General features: G+C 39.9%; 1 protein-coding gene across 1 annotated transcript in view; it reads left to right on the top strand.

Moving 5' to 3' along the window:
- The window catches only part of LOC143430294 (dual specificity protein phosphatase 7), a 99237-nt gene that overhangs the window by 24195 nt on the left and 59177 nt on the right, over positions 1-15865 (top strand). Inside the window, exon 3 of the mRNA XM_076906425.1 lies at positions 3960-4844. Coding sequence (XP_076762540.1) covers positions 3960-4844 — 885 coding nt within the window. The remainder of the gene's footprint in view (positions 1-3959; positions 4845-15865) is intronic.

A 15865-nucleotide genomic window follows, 5' to 3' on the forward strand; every position in this document is an offset into this window, starting at 1 on the left:
AATAGTCATCCGACTTATTTATGCATCCAGTGTCAACATTACGCACCCTTTTTTTCCACAAATAAATACACACGATTTCACCATATTAAATTTCCCAATTTCCAATGAAAGTATTTATTTATATAAATAAACTCCAACAAAATCCATCGTGTCCAATACGATTATACTTAGAAATTGTATTTAATTATCGTGCTCGAAAAATAATTGATTAGAACCGCCGCGCGTTCCATTTAACGGCTGTTACGCAACAACGTAGGCAGCAAGAAAAATTCGTGTTGGTACACGAGAGTAGGAGAATTACGTTCGCGTATACCGCGGTATCAACGCAGACGCGTCGTTCCTTTTTGTTTCGACGCAGATAATTACTGTCGCGAGGCACCTGTGCAAGCGTTGGAATATTTCCGTCCGACGCGATTTGCGTAAAGCGGCCGTAAATACGGGGAACGTATTTCGGTTGGTTGAGTCACCGGCACCGTATCGCTATTTAAAAGCGGCCGATGTATCGAATCCGGTATTTACCTTAGCCCCGCGATAATTCGTCGAGCGATTTAAAGCGTCCCGCGTTGCCAAGATCCGCTTCTGGTGTCATTAAACATTGTCCCGGAATGCTCGTTGTCACCTCCCGTCGCTCGAGCCGTCTGGCGAATTTATTGGAAACGTCGTCGCGACGCTCTCCCTGGCATTTATATACGTCTACCAACGTTTTGAAACGTGCACGGTACAACGGATTAACTAGTTTTCATTCACTTCTAATTATTCTTTTCTAAGATTCAAAGGAGAGCAGACAAGTCTGTTGTTAAATTACGTTGTATTTCACTCTTGAGAGAACGATGAAGAATTACAATTTTGCTTGACAAGAATTACAATACTTAAAGTAGCAGTTTTCAATGGTGTCAACAATTTCCACTTATATCCACCTTTATGGTAGCAAACAATGATGATTTGCTTCGTCATTCATTAAACGAGAGATTCAGCATTCCAAACAGAATCTGTTTCGTTTCATTGCACAATCTACTCGACTTTTAACGCTCATAATACTGAACAAAAATAGAACATAACAAAACTAAACATATTCCTCAAATACCGTAAGAATTCATATAAAACTCATTCAAAATTAATAACCCATTCGAAACCAATTTCGACTTCCCTCCGTGGACAAACTAGTTCTTCTTCAAAGCAATTTCGACTTAACCACTTAACTGTGGAATTTAGTTTCAAAAGATCAGCACAGGGTGCGGAATTAAAAACAAGCAACGACGTGTATACACGTCGAACGCAGGGCAAATGATACTATTATACATTTTACGAAAAACGGGGGATTACATTTTTATTCGTCAAAGAAACTAACAATTCGTTTCTGAATTGTTAGTTATTCTTACTAAAATCTTGAAAATTGTCAAAAAATAATAAAATATATAAACAAGAAAAATTGAAGATAGCAAGAATAAACAAGAAAAATAAGAAAATAGTTTACAAAATTTCCAGCTATGTATATATAGGGAACGTACCACCAAATAATATTTTTATTACATTTTACTGAGATTTCGAGTTTTTATAGTAATGGTAATTTTTTATTTTACACGACGAGTATACACGCCAAACACATCGCAGTAGAGATTTGATCCGACGAGTATACACGTCGAACGCACTTAACTGGTTAAAACGCTCGACCAATACGAAACGTCAGAAAAGAAGACGTGTCGCGACGAGAGTTCACGCGAACTCCTGCGAAGGTTCTAAGGTTCTAACGAACCTTTGCACGTGGCGCTCACCACTTTAATCTCCTCGTATCTCTTGAAACTTTTCGCGGCACGTTTTCGCTGGTAAATCGACGAGGCGAACGGGGCAGATACACAGAAGCGAGCGCATTATCTCGGACCGCGGTGGCATCGGCAATAAGGAAGCGCGCGATTCGATTGGCCAGAGGGAACGATCGCGGTGAGTCACCCGATCGGACGTTCCTCCGGCTGGCTCTATCGAGGGATCCGGGCCCCGATCCCGAGAGCTGTCGCTTTCTACGCGAGATTAAAGGTCGCTGGCATCACCGCGATCCTCGTTCTACTTCGTCTCGCGAGGTATCGTTGACCCACGCGTTACCACTGTTCCGGTTGCGACCGATAGCGGGAGCTTCTAATAGCTTCGCGGCTGGTTTTGTCCGACGATTTACATTTCTACTGTGATCCGTCTAACGCGATTAAATCGAGATTACGAGGAACGAGGAATTGCCACGAATTGGATTACTTTGTAACGTGTTATAGACTGGCTGAATTAATGCGATCTAATTACGGTTACGTACACGTTGAGTAAGCCAACGGCTTTTCCACGACATCTTAATTATCCTGAATTCATTGGGTACAAATCGTCCATTAAATTGCGTGTAAATATAGCACAGATAGTGACAAGCAGGTGATACTGTTACCTCTTTATACCTGTTCGATTTGTTTAAAGCATTTTTTTTTTATGAAAGACAACAATGCTGCATAATTTTTGCATTCACGGGGTAGATCGATGATTATCGAAATTGAGAAATGGTGAACGGTGGAATTCCTTGTTAATTTCAACCGTGAAAGTGTAATGGAAATATTCATGCTCGAGCTGATTAAGCAGCGTTATATGGAAACTGTGTTGTAAAAGTAATAGGAGAGTTTAGCGTATTGCATTCCTGTCGTGAAGTACTTAATTAGAGAAAGTAGTAGCGCACTTGATAGTAATTATAATTAGTATCAGGAAACTGTCGATAAATTTAAACGAACTTCCGTCTCTCATAACTTTGTAATATTAGTAATAATCGTGTTATAACTTTAAATAATTTCGATAATCTCATCGATTCTAATTAAATTTTTGTTATACGTATAACTGTCGCATCGTTGTACATATAAAACCATAGTTTTCAAAATATTTATATTCATTATCGATCCTGATCCACTTTGATCTAAATAAAAATACGAAATTAATAGGTAACAGGTTATTAAAGGCGTGGTTACTTACATAAATCTAAATACTACGCAATCTCAATCAATATTTAGCTACCATTTTTTTTCAAATACATTATAGAAAACCAATCATGCGATGGTTGTACATATTTCAACATGTATGCTTACTAAAAAAAGAAAGGAGCAAATATATATAATTAATCTTTAAAATATATATGAACAAAACTAAAAACAATCTAAAGATATAAATGAAAACAATTAGTACCATTTTGCAAATATCCCATTCTATAGAGTTACCATTCCTCAAACCATCGCAAACTCCCAACAACAACATTTCAACACCGCATTCCTTCCCTACCCCAATCACTCTCTCCCAAACTCAAAAATATGTATAATTAATCCTTACAATATAAACGAACAAAACTAAAAACAATCTAAAGAAATAAATGAAAACAATTAGTACCATTTTGCAAATATTCCATTCTATACAGTTACCATTCCTCAAACCATCGCAAACCCCCAACAACAACATTTCAACCCCGCATTCCTTCCCTACTCCAATCACTCTCTCCCAAACTCAAAAATATATATAATTAATCCTTACAATATAAACGAACAAAACTAAAAACAATCTAAAGAAATAAATGAAAACAATTAGTACCATTTTGCAAATATTCCATTCTATACAGTTACCATTCCTCAAACCATCGCAAACCCCCAACAACAACATTTCAACCCCGCATTCCTTCCCTACTCCAATCACTCTCTCCCAAACTCAAAAATATGTATAATTAATCCTTACCATATAAACGAACAAAACTAAAAACAATTAGTACCATTTTGCAAATATCCCATCCTACAAAGTTACCATTCCTCTAACCATCGCAAATCCTCAACAACAACATTTCAACCCCGCATTCCTTCCTACCCCAGTCACTCTCCTTCAAGTTCAACTCGAAAACCTATTCGATTGCCCACCAAAAAGCCACTCAGCATCTAACAAGAGACCACCCGTTTGCTCCGCAGCAACATCCGGTCTGCGTCTGGATATAACCACCGGCGGCGTCGAGAGCGTGCACCAGCAGCTGAAGCAGCAACAGCAACAGTCAGCGGCGTCACCGATGTCGACGCTGGTGTGCTGCGAGCCGGTCACGGCCGGTCGCTCGCGGGACAACCTGAAGCTGGTCCTGAACCGGAGCCTGAGCGAGCCTGGGCCGCCAGCGAGCGCGTCCGCGTTCCTGTCCTCGCCGACGTCCACGGTATCTCCGAGCTCGTCGACGAGCAGCGGCGTCGACAGCTGCGCCGCGAGCGACGGCACCGAGTGCAGCCTGAACGCGAGCGGCAGCAGCATCAGCGGCTGCAGCAGCTCCAGCAGCGGTACCGAGTGCGAGCTACCGTTGTCCGACGTCCAGCGTCACTACCACCGTCTCCATCACCATCACCACTTCTATCAGCTGTCCGCCTCGAAGCGTTGCAAACTGGAGACCGTCAGCCTGCCCACCAGCCCCTGTTCCGAGAACAACACGCTGCAGCGTCAGCTGGTGCTGCAGAGGACTAAGACGATCGCCGCTGACGAACTGGCGGACCGTCTATTGGGACGTGACGCTGGTGGTCCCGTTTTGCTCGACTGTCGACCGTTTATTCTGTACAACGTGAACCACGTCAGAGGGGCCATTAACGTGAACTGCTCGGATCGGTTCAATCGGCGGAGGCTGCAACTGGGCAAGGCGAGCCTGGCGGACCTGGCTACTACGAGGGAGGGCAAGGAGCTGCTGCGTAGAAGGCACTACAGAGAAGTGGTCGTGTACGACGATTGCACCGATGACGTCGATCGACTGCCTGTTCAGCATCCGTTGTTCCTGGTGCTCGTCGCGTTGCTGGATGACAACAGGGAGCCCGCTCTTCTATTGGGTGAGTGATTTCTTCTACTTTTATCATCAGTTGGTTTTATCCTTTTATTCGAAGGAATGGAAAGGCAGTTTTTTTTTACGTAGTCATCGTTTTGGTGTAATTCTGAAGTTGAGGTGGTGGTATCGGTAATCAAGTCTCGCGGTTCTGATTGGATATAGTTATTTATTGGAGTTGAAGGAGGGTGTTCGAGGGGATATTAAAAGAGTTGGAGGATCGTCCCGTTCGTTTTGTAACAAAGTGTATTTCTTGGTGGGAGAGCACGCGAGGATGGCTGTTATATTCAGTTGTTTGTTGTTTATATAAGATCACGTGGGAGCGGCTGGCATTCGGAAATAACGATGATGCGACCGTCGCGAAAGTCGCTTCTGCGCCATTTCCAACGCGCTCGCCGCGAAACGTCGAATCATCGCGACACTTAATTCAGCTTGTTCGTGAAATTGCGACTCTCGCTCGCTGAAAAGGGTGCACGGGTCGAGCATCAGCGCTCCTCGTTCAAGTGAACGCAGTCATCCTTAAAAATTCAAACTTTTCTCATAGAAAATTCTAAAATTCTTATTCTTCAACTCCTATAGCATAGAATTCGTTTACCCTTCGCGTTATCAGTCTGTAATTATTAAAGGCTGAAAAATGTCCCAAACATTGAGTAATTTTGAATTTTAAACAATTTCGTGCAACAATGGAATATATTTTTTTAAGTAACTGCTCGTTTTGTTAAAAATAGAAACAAATAGTTTTCAGAGGGTAAATATTAATATAAATTTTATTGATAATGCTGAAAATGTAAAAAAACAGTCAAGATTGGTGAAATCAGTAAGGGTAGGAGATTAGTTGGACGGAAAACTGAATGGAAAACGCGAAGGAAACGTAGGTGGGAAGATTGCGTGTCGGCTGTGGCTCGTCTCGGTTCAGACTCGAGTAACAGTACTCTGTACTCCACTAAACGCGTTTTCTCGCCTCGTTCCGTCGAGATAGACACCGATACGTGCTCGTTTTACGGAATGCGGCTACTGGTCTACGTCTACGAACTGAATCACGATCCATTGACGGACGTGGGGCATTCCGCGACAATTCTGTCGTTGAACTTCTTTTCATTCTTAATTCGTTTCGTCCGATCGAAACCTCTTTCTTTCACCTCTTCACGAGATAAACTCTTATTCTTTCCGCCATGTTCTTTTTTTTTATACATCGAGTGATTCTGTTCGACTAAAATATAAAACTTGTTATTTACTCGTACTTAATGATATTTTATCGAAGCAATATATTTTTTCTGTATAATTTTTTAAATTGAAAAAGTGTTTTAACATTATATAGAACTATTAACGAAAAAACCGAAAATTATTCATATTTTTAATAAAAAATCGGTAATAGAATTTTTTTTAATAGTTCCAGTGTTACCCTTACGCGAAGTAATAATGTGACGAGTCATCGAAAATTTATCTCAAGTCTTGCAGTAATTCAACTTGCAGTAACTCGCGAGATAAGAAAGGAAAAAATCCAACGAACTCTAATTCAAAAGTCAACTTTCGACACAATTTTCCTCCTTCCTTATTCCTTGCCACGCAACCACGTATTTGCCCCGCAATCATCTTTATCTTCCTTATCGCACCGTTCGCGCGTCACCGTGCGTCCCATCGACGAGAAAATCGATCCGCAACGAATTCGCTTGAATCCGTATCTCGAGCGAGAAGAATCTGGTGCAGATTCATTGGCCGCAAGGACGCTGTTGTCGTCACGACTCGCAATTAGTCGATCGTTCACAGTGGCTCGTAATTTTCCGTGTCGCGATCGCGTTTACGTTCGAAAGACGCGGCGGGTGCGTCCTCGAGGGCCGCGTGGCGAACGCATAGGAAATTGCAACGGACCAGAACCTGCGTCAGCCGCACGCGTCATGAATGAAACTGAATTTTCCATTGTTGGTTTCATTCTATCTACGTGCATCACGATGACTGGCTGTTTGAATTAACGGCGAAAGATTATCTTGTTTCACTGTCGAGTATTTTGCTTCGCATCTTCTTTTTCTTGTAGACTCTAACACTCGTACTATTGGTACCATAGTTATTGAACAAATTTTTTATAAAGTTATAGATTTGCGAGTGAAAAACTAGGTAGATATTTATTTTTAATGAACATTTCCTAATTCATTTTATCATAACGTATGACAACTTTTAGATAAAATTGGATATAAAGATGTTGCAACTAAGTGGCACAAGACGAGGGTCACAAAGTGTGAAAAAAGTAATTATATTTCAAAGCTTTTGCGTTTCTTCACAGTGTTTCAAACACATGCGTTGGTTATATTTTAAATAATAATAATAACATATCATAAGAATGATAGAACAGCGAGAAAACTGTTATATATCATAGTAAAATAAATAAGTAAACGTTGGCTAAAAATAAATTTTTATTTAGTTTTTTATTTGCAAAACTATGTTTTAAACAAAATTTGCTTAATATTTTTGATACTTTTGGAATCAACTATATATTGGCACTACATAGCCCCCATTGTATAAATTTTATTCTTCATTTGTTTTTACTTTCTTCTTTCACTTTTACATATGTTTATAAGATATAGATCAGTATTGTTAAGAATTATATTAATACATTCACATTATTACATTCTTTCTTCCATTTCATCTTTTTACGTCAAGTAGTCATTATTAACTAAAATATATATAATACAAAAAGTCGCGTGGAGAATGGAAAATGAATCTGGACTTGTTGATAATTAATGTTGTATTTGTTGTTTCGTTCTGTTTTTGGAAGAATTAGCGAAGCAGTTGAATGTGAGTGTGAAAGAAAGCGTAGAGCACTGTTTCTGTGGATGAAATTGATAAGCTGTCCAATTTGGTTGAGTGATATGGTTGATTGAGCAAAATTGAAGACACTGTGAGAGAAAGCAATTATTATTTAATGTGGATAAATGAATTGTAGCTTCGGTTAATCGATCTAAGTGAACGTTTCTAAAAAGGGGTTGCAATGTTCAAAAAAATGTAGATCGCCATGAATTAAATGAACAATGTAAAAACAATTAATCGAATATTTAAACACATTTGGAATCGTAAAAAATATTGTTGTTTCAACTGTTCAACCAAAGTGAATTGTAATTTCGTTTAGGAAAATTAAGAAATTGGAGAATATTGATAAAATAAATTAGGCTGCCACACACAAACAATTAAAAAAACAATTATTTAAAAAAAATTCAGAATCTACAGAAATATATTATTTCAACTGTTTAATCAGAATGAATCTCACAATTTCTCCATAAAAATAAAAGATCACAAACGTCTATACCGCCAAAATCCAAAGTAAACATTTAATAATAATTAAACCTCTACAATATCCAAAAACACTGCATCACCGCTTTAAATAAAAATCGACACATATACAACCCCAAAAATAAAAAGATTCGCAACAAAAGAATCTCAACTTACTTAATTACAGTCTAACAGCAATAATTAACTATATCATACCCAAGAAATAATACCGTAGAACGTTACAATTCCAAAAAAAATCATAAAAGTAAACAAGCCAGTTGCTGCAGCAAAATCATTCAACTGCAGCTCCGTCGCGACTCGTTCAGCTGACATAATCGATGTCATAACGAAGAAACCACGGGCTATAATAGGGACGAAAGGGTAGGACTGCGCCCAGCGAGTTTCGCGCGGTGTATCGGCGGCGTTCGACGTTTGGCAAACGGAATCAGGGACGGGTGCCCGGTGGCATAGTGTAGTGCGCAAATTCTGGCCGACTATTCGCGGCGTCATCTCCTGACGTGAGTCACTCCTATGAATAGATCCCCACCTTTCGCCGCGGCTCGTCTGTGTCGCCCGCGACTTCGACCCGCTCGTTTTTCACTGCTCAGCCGCGAGCGCGAGTACGCTCCACGCGTTTCTCGCTCGCGACGGTGTTGCGAGCGTCGCCGCTACCAGCTGTTTCTCTAACCCTTTTATTCGACGCGCGCTGGGTGTTTCTCTGCACCAGACTCGAGAAATCAATTCATTTCGAATGCTAGGTAGTTGTGTTGTATATGAAAAATGATTGGAATTTTAGGTTATCGTATACTGTTGCTATGTTAATGATAAGTCATTGGAAGTTTATCTTTACTTTTGCAATTCAGTGGAGGTGTTTTTAAGAATTCGATAGTCTAGTACTTATTTTTTCAATTGTATTTATAATTTTTTTTGGGATTGGTTTAATTAATTTGTATACCGTTATAAGAATCCATCGTTAAGTAATCCAGGTTAACTGCTGGTATGACGTGAGTTAAGTGAAACTCAGAAGTACATATAAGTCAAATTGATTCTGTTGGTGTTATGTGAAAACTGCATTCTTGGAGCATTATGTTATGTTTATTTAAGTAACTAAGTAAAGTAGAAGTAGCATAATAAGTAATGTAAGAATAATAATAAGTAGAGTAGAATATAAGCTAGAAGACCATATTGTAGGAGAGCAGTCGCATTTTTTTTCTAAATATTTACTGAAAAGTTGCAAATGAAGTCAGTCTCTTTTCGCACACTTTTAAAATAAAAATTGAGAACAGAAATTAATGAGGCTCTTTTCTAGCACTCCAACAGTCAGCCCCACGAATCAGCCAACATTTCGAACACCCAGTAGTCAAAACATCTGGTTAACACGATCCCAAATCGCGACTATCGATCACTCTCCACGCCACAGTGATCTATCCCAGAAAAAATCAATTTATAAGTCTCCTTCAGGGATCAAAGCGAACATCTCGAAGGTCTCACTTAGTCACCGGCAATATTTTCAGCGTGCTGCTCTTTCTCTCCGCTCCTCATCCTCGAGGACGTTTTTTCGACCCACACGTGGAATTTTTGGAAATCCAGAAAAGAAGAGAAAGAAAGAAAGAGTCGCGTATAATAGTTACACAATTACCTATTCCTGACGGATAGAAATACTCAGAGGAATATAATATCGAGGAATGATTGCGAGGTGGACGGAAAATCGCGCGGTTTATTGAAAAATCGTTTACCATAACCGCCTTAGGAAGGCTTGGAAGGCCTTCGCGAGCGCGCGTGCCATCGCGGAGCGCTGGTTTTCGCGATGGAAAGCTGTCCGCCTGTCCCTTCGCCCCGGACTCCTCCGTTGCGAATATTTGCGCATTGGCCGGGAATGCATACGCGGAATGTTGAATGAGAAAAACGCGCAGCCTTAGAATTATGAAAAACTGGATGACTCACGCGCGCGCGCGAGCGGCCTTCTGCTTTCGACTTCCCCGCGTGGATGTCGATCGCGAGCCTCGATTCCGTCCATCAGGATCTGCGTTAACATACACGCGAATGTCTATCTTAAACGGCGAGTTTTTAAACGTGACTAGATAAACACGAGTATCGTGTTTGGTCTAAAGTTGAGACTACAAGAAATTATTAATACCAAGTCTGTTGAGTTATTAATATTTGGTCGAAAGTCGAATAAAAAACGTTGAACGGAACCAGTCTTCTGCGAAAAAGAAATTTTCGAAATCTGAAAACTCGAAGAAACGGAAGTGTCGATAAAATCGTAAAGAGATTCGAAGAAAATCGATGGCACAATGTTTGCCTTAGGGAAAAGGAATAACAAACGTTCCATTTTTGGAAATCGAGGTATCAATAAAAATCTATGGTTCGTCGATAACATTTACATTTAGAAAGAGCGGGAGCGTTTATCGCAAGGTAATAATAGAAAATTCCAAAAGATCGTTTATTGATGTACAGTGGCGCCGTGGTGAAAGAGAGAGGACGATTTCGTAAGAGAGCTTCCTAATTCGTTGGTTCGCGATCGTTCGAACCTTGATTCTCGAGACGCTTTCGAGATTCTTCCCTCTTCCGTCGATTTTTAATCGAAAACGTGAACTTGATAACCGATTACTCGCAAGGTGAACATTGACGGATGTTATTAGATAACGAACGTGCGTTAATTAATTGTTATCTACTGGTGAGCCAGCCAGCGACATGTTTAGACCAGGCCTACGTATCTTCAAAATCGATCAACATCGTGGATCAGCTAAAGTGGAATCGATAGAATTTGGAAAATCGATAGGCTTCGAACATTTCTTGTACTTTGCCCCTGCTTTTTGTGCCTGCGAATATTTTTAAAGGTGCCTTTCTCTTAGCCATTTGTAGTAGCGATCATGTTTACCAATAATATTCTGTTATAGTTGTGTTCCAAATTTACCAATGACATCAAAAAATCTTTTTCGAAAAAATAATCAGATCAAAGAAGTTGCGTTAGATACCATTATAATTGTAATAATTGTTAAGTTATGAATTTTCATTAATTTCTTATGAGAAAAGATTATTATGTTAGATTAAATTCCATTGTAATTGTAATAATTTTTATTAATTTCTTATCTCAAGAGGTTACGTTAGGTTAAGTTGGACTCCATTATAATTCTAATAATTTTTATTAATTGATTTTAGAAAGGTTAGAATTTATAAATCATACCATAGTGTCTAATTATCTTCGTTCATCGTCGTACAGTGTTCAACATTGAACAATCAACATCGTCAAAGCGTCTTCTCGTCAGAAATATAACTGGAGCCTGATTAAAAAGAAGGTTCACAAATATGGCTATCTGGTCTTGCGACTGGTACTGACCTTGATTACGAATTAATAATAGAACTGCTCGGTATCAACGAGCGATAACGCAAAAGCTCACGCGTCTTAATCTAACCCTCTTACGAAATCCTAATTAAATCTCCCGGTCGCGTACGAAATTGACAAGGCCTCTCGCAAACTCGAACGCTTCCAATCTATCTACAGTGAACGACGAAAATATCGTTACGATATCACCAGTTGAACTCATACACTTACGTTCAATTGATATTTTCCAAAATTTTCGCAATGCGTTCCTTCAAAGGAACATATCCAATTACACATGCGAATTGTTATCGTCAGATTCGTGAATTTCCGATGTATTCGTTGACAGAAACATTCCATGGAAAGAATATGCGAAGCGTCGTCCGACGACAAAAGCGAGCAATCGAAACGACGCGTCAGTCGTCTCGTGGGACCCCAAGGGTATCCTGGCGAAGAGATGCCTCGCGACTAGGGCAAAAAATAGACGACGCCACCTTTCTAAAAGGCCTCTAATCCACGTGCTCCCCGGTGTCTCGTCTCCTCTGGTCCGGGGAATAATTCGCGGCTCGCGTCACGGGGAGTCGTTTAAATTTATCTCCGATTTGCGTCACGCTTTCGGTTTATTGCCAGTAAAAGCGTTGGGCGTCCGGTCGGGCGAAGTCCCCCTTACGAGCGCCCGACGATTGTTGTTTCACGTCCGTCCGTTCTAACGGGTGTACGGAACGAACACCTCGCGGTCGATTCTGCGCGACAGCGACCAGACGACAGTCGAGAATAACGATAATCACGTTTCGCGTCTTCGTTTGAGAGTTACATCGCGCGTTTGATCGTCGCAATCGTTTCTATGATCCATTTTGATTAGCAACCGCGTCGTAGGAAACTCGAAGTCGGTTTTTAAAGGAACGAAGCACCGAGCGCAATATTGTTGTTCTTCATTTTCGTCTTATTTTGGGCCGCGGAATCACGTCTGAAAATTTCCACGTTTTATTTCTACTTGAGGACTCAGCCTATAAATTATCCGCGGCTTATTTTAACCTGCACGATCACCCCTCGAGTTTTGACGGTCGTCGAACACTCTGCGCAATAACAAGCGTTCGTATACTCAATTGGAAGGGGGTTATTCGGCGCTGGGAAGATTTCAATCGTATCCAAACGTTTCTCCAGAGTTTCCTTCGATTTATATAGGAATCGTTGCGAAAATGACAGCGTGCTTTCAAGACGACACGATTTTTCTTGGACACGTCGCTGTCGATAGCCGATCTATGTTGATTTTTCGATTTTTCGCCTGGCTCGAAACAAGAGAGACGATTAGACGATGCGATTCTAAATAGTTTTGCGTCGAATCTTCGCGAGGCTGGAGCGGTTATCGACAGCGCGAGCAAACACGATGGACGTTGTACGGCAATTTCGACAGATGACGAGAGCAGGGTGGCCGACTAAATTAGCGATGAAGTAAGCGGCCGCACAGGCACCAGAAAGTATTATACAACAAACGGAACGACACGCGCAACTGGACAGCTTCTTCCGCGTTCTGTACGTCCGTGCGCGTATTTCCTCGAGCGAGTCGCAGTTGCTGGAGAATCGTCTAGTCCTCTTCGTTTCCTTCCGTCTGGTTTTCTAATGGCTAACGAAGAATTTCAAAGAAAATACTGTACGTTTCCTTGTATACGCACAAATTCTTTTCCGTTTCTTCTTTTACGAATTTCTCTCGAGTATTTTGCAATTTTTTTACCTTCATCGAGATATTTCGAGATTGCTTCGAAATTTCTTGTACTTTTGAGCTCTTTTTTTTTTACGTTGAGTTAGGCTTTCGAGTTTCCTGAAGTATTTTTAAATTTTTCGTTGCGAGTGGAAGTTGATGCATTGTTTGAAAAAGATGATCGATAGATGAGACGAAAACACAGATTTGTGATTTATAATTGACAGAAGTAGCGTTTCATGATATCTCTCAATGGCGATTCTCAAATTGGGTCAAAATGTTCGCTTAATTGTGGATAAAACTGGACTGAGCGGATTGTGGATATTGTTTGAGTTAAGACAGTGTTTCTTAACCTTTCAGTATTTGCGACCCTATTTTCAAATATAATTTTCATTGCACTCCCCCTCTAATAAATAACAATGTATATTAATAATGTATTTTGACGCTTGAGCTACATCATGATCTTTAGTTACAAATCTTAGAAATTATCAATATTGAAACAATTTATTGTGATACTTAGCAACACTGATGCTGCATTAACAAAACCAAAATCGAGACAGTTTAACTCCTATAATTCGTGCCGTGCGATTAATTCATACTGCGTTATGTGGAAACTACACTGTAAGAAACTCAAAAGCAAGTAAAATATTCAGAACAGTTTGATTTGTTCTGCGTCATGTTAAAATTGCATTTTCAGAGCACCAAGTTATGAAATACAATTTTCTAAATACAAAAAGTAAGATATAGTTTAGTGCATGTATAAAATTAGGAGGACTGTTGCAATTTTATCATAAATCATTCTTTAAATTTTGCACAGGGTTGAATGAAGAATTTTCTACGTTGTCTATTTTGAAGACTTTAACTATTTTGAAGATTTTATTTTTTCTTCTCGATATTCGCACCCTCCAGGGTTAAGAATTGCTGAGTTAACGACATTAAAGAGTTTTAGAAACCAATAAAATCGCTTATAATGTCCCGTACACACGTAATTATGCAGTTATTTGCACTTTACAACATATTTGGAGCAATACCAACTTGAACGATTTCAAACGACTAAAGTGTAGATGAGTCATACAGACTATATATAATAATAATAATAAGAATTATATTACAATGATTGAACTGCTGATGTTAAAATGTATTTATGGGAAATTTTTATACGTAAAATAAATCAAATACAAGTAATATTAATTATATTACATTTAAGGAGGAGATTAAAATAATTCCAGTAATAAAATATTACTAATTTCTTTCTCTTCTTACACGTTTTGTTCTAGTTTCTACAAATCGTTCTACAATGTTAAAGTTTTCTCAATATTTTACTATCATAAGTGTTATTCTAATACGTAAATGCCTTTTTCGTTAGTAATCACATCGGTTTAAGAGGAAATTTCTTCACTCGTCATCAGAAACATATGAATTTGCATAAATATCGCAATTTAATAACAAGATGAAAATTACGCGTTGTCATCGTTACTCAGCGTAATTAATTGCAGATTAATAACGTTCGACGTAGTAAATATTAGAGGTAAAAAATCAGCCTTCTTGTTTCCTCCAATTTAAGTGTATCGTAGCATTAAAGAACGAATCCTATCTTTTCATTGCTTAGAACACGCCTGAATTTTCTATAAGTTCCGCAGCCAGGAACAAAATAAACTTATTTCGCAAAATTAGAAATCATAAAACTAAAGTAACGTCTATACAAAGTCAGCTCACTGTCACTCTGGTTCCGTACTACGACTTTTCAATTCTTCTAATCGCTTATTACCATACTCGACGACATTTACGAGATATAAATAGGAACCAACATCCTCTTTACCAATTGTACGCAAAACAGTCGACATTCTCGCTGAGAAGTGCTCGAATTTTCCAGTTTACGCGGCGCGCGCAAAAAAAAGGAAAGATGGCTGACGGCTCTAGGACTGCTTATCTAACCGTTCCCTGGTCCCGTTTTAAAAGAAACGCTCGCTGTCGCCAAGCGAAAGCGGCGCGGAGACGCGCGGACGTCGCGGCGACGGGGAGCGCGACGTCGTCTAAATTCACCGATGAACTAAGCGCCACCGTGGTCTCGTACGACGCGACATGGCGCGCGCGATATCGCCGGCCAGATAACCAGCCAGCGATTCGAATCGCGTTCACGCGGTGCACGCGCGGACGTATGCGCGTCTTCGTCGTAAAATTATGCAACCGACTCGTGCATTACACGCGCCCGTCGCGAATGCGATTAGCCAGCCGGTTACCACGACCTTTCTTCACCACCGTCCCTCGTTTCTCGAGCTGCCACGGTGATTCGCCTCGAGGGATGTTTGGAAACGTTCTGTCTGTCCTGTCGCGAACTCGTATTTTCGCTCTCTAAAATCGCTGGGTGATAAGATAAGTCGCGGTATCTGATGCTAGGGATTTTCTGTCTTCTACGCTTCCAACGTTGGAGAGGGTTTGAGGATGTTTTAACGCGTCTCTTGTGCTTCTGAGAGTTTCTGGCAGTTTATGTCTGTGGGATAGTAGAAGTTTTTGGAACGTACGAACGTGTTTGAGAAAGGGTTTTTTTTTATATTTGATTGAAGATTATTTTGCGAATTTGTATGACATAGGATATGAAAATTGTTAAATGTCGACTATATGTAATATATTGATCGCTTGAGCGCGCCATAATTGAGGTACGAGTCATGTTATCCTAGTCTATCAGAATTACCAATAAAATAGGTATATTGAACGTAGTCTAAGTATCCATCTATTCTTAACTCAT

This window comes from Xylocopa sonorina, chromosome 13, assembly GCF_050948175.1.
Source record: "Xylocopa sonorina isolate GNS202 chromosome 13, iyXylSono1_principal, whole genome shotgun sequence".
In the NCBI taxonomy this organism is placed as follows: domain Eukaryota; kingdom Metazoa; phylum Arthropoda; class Insecta; order Hymenoptera; family Apidae; genus Xylocopa; species Xylocopa sonorina.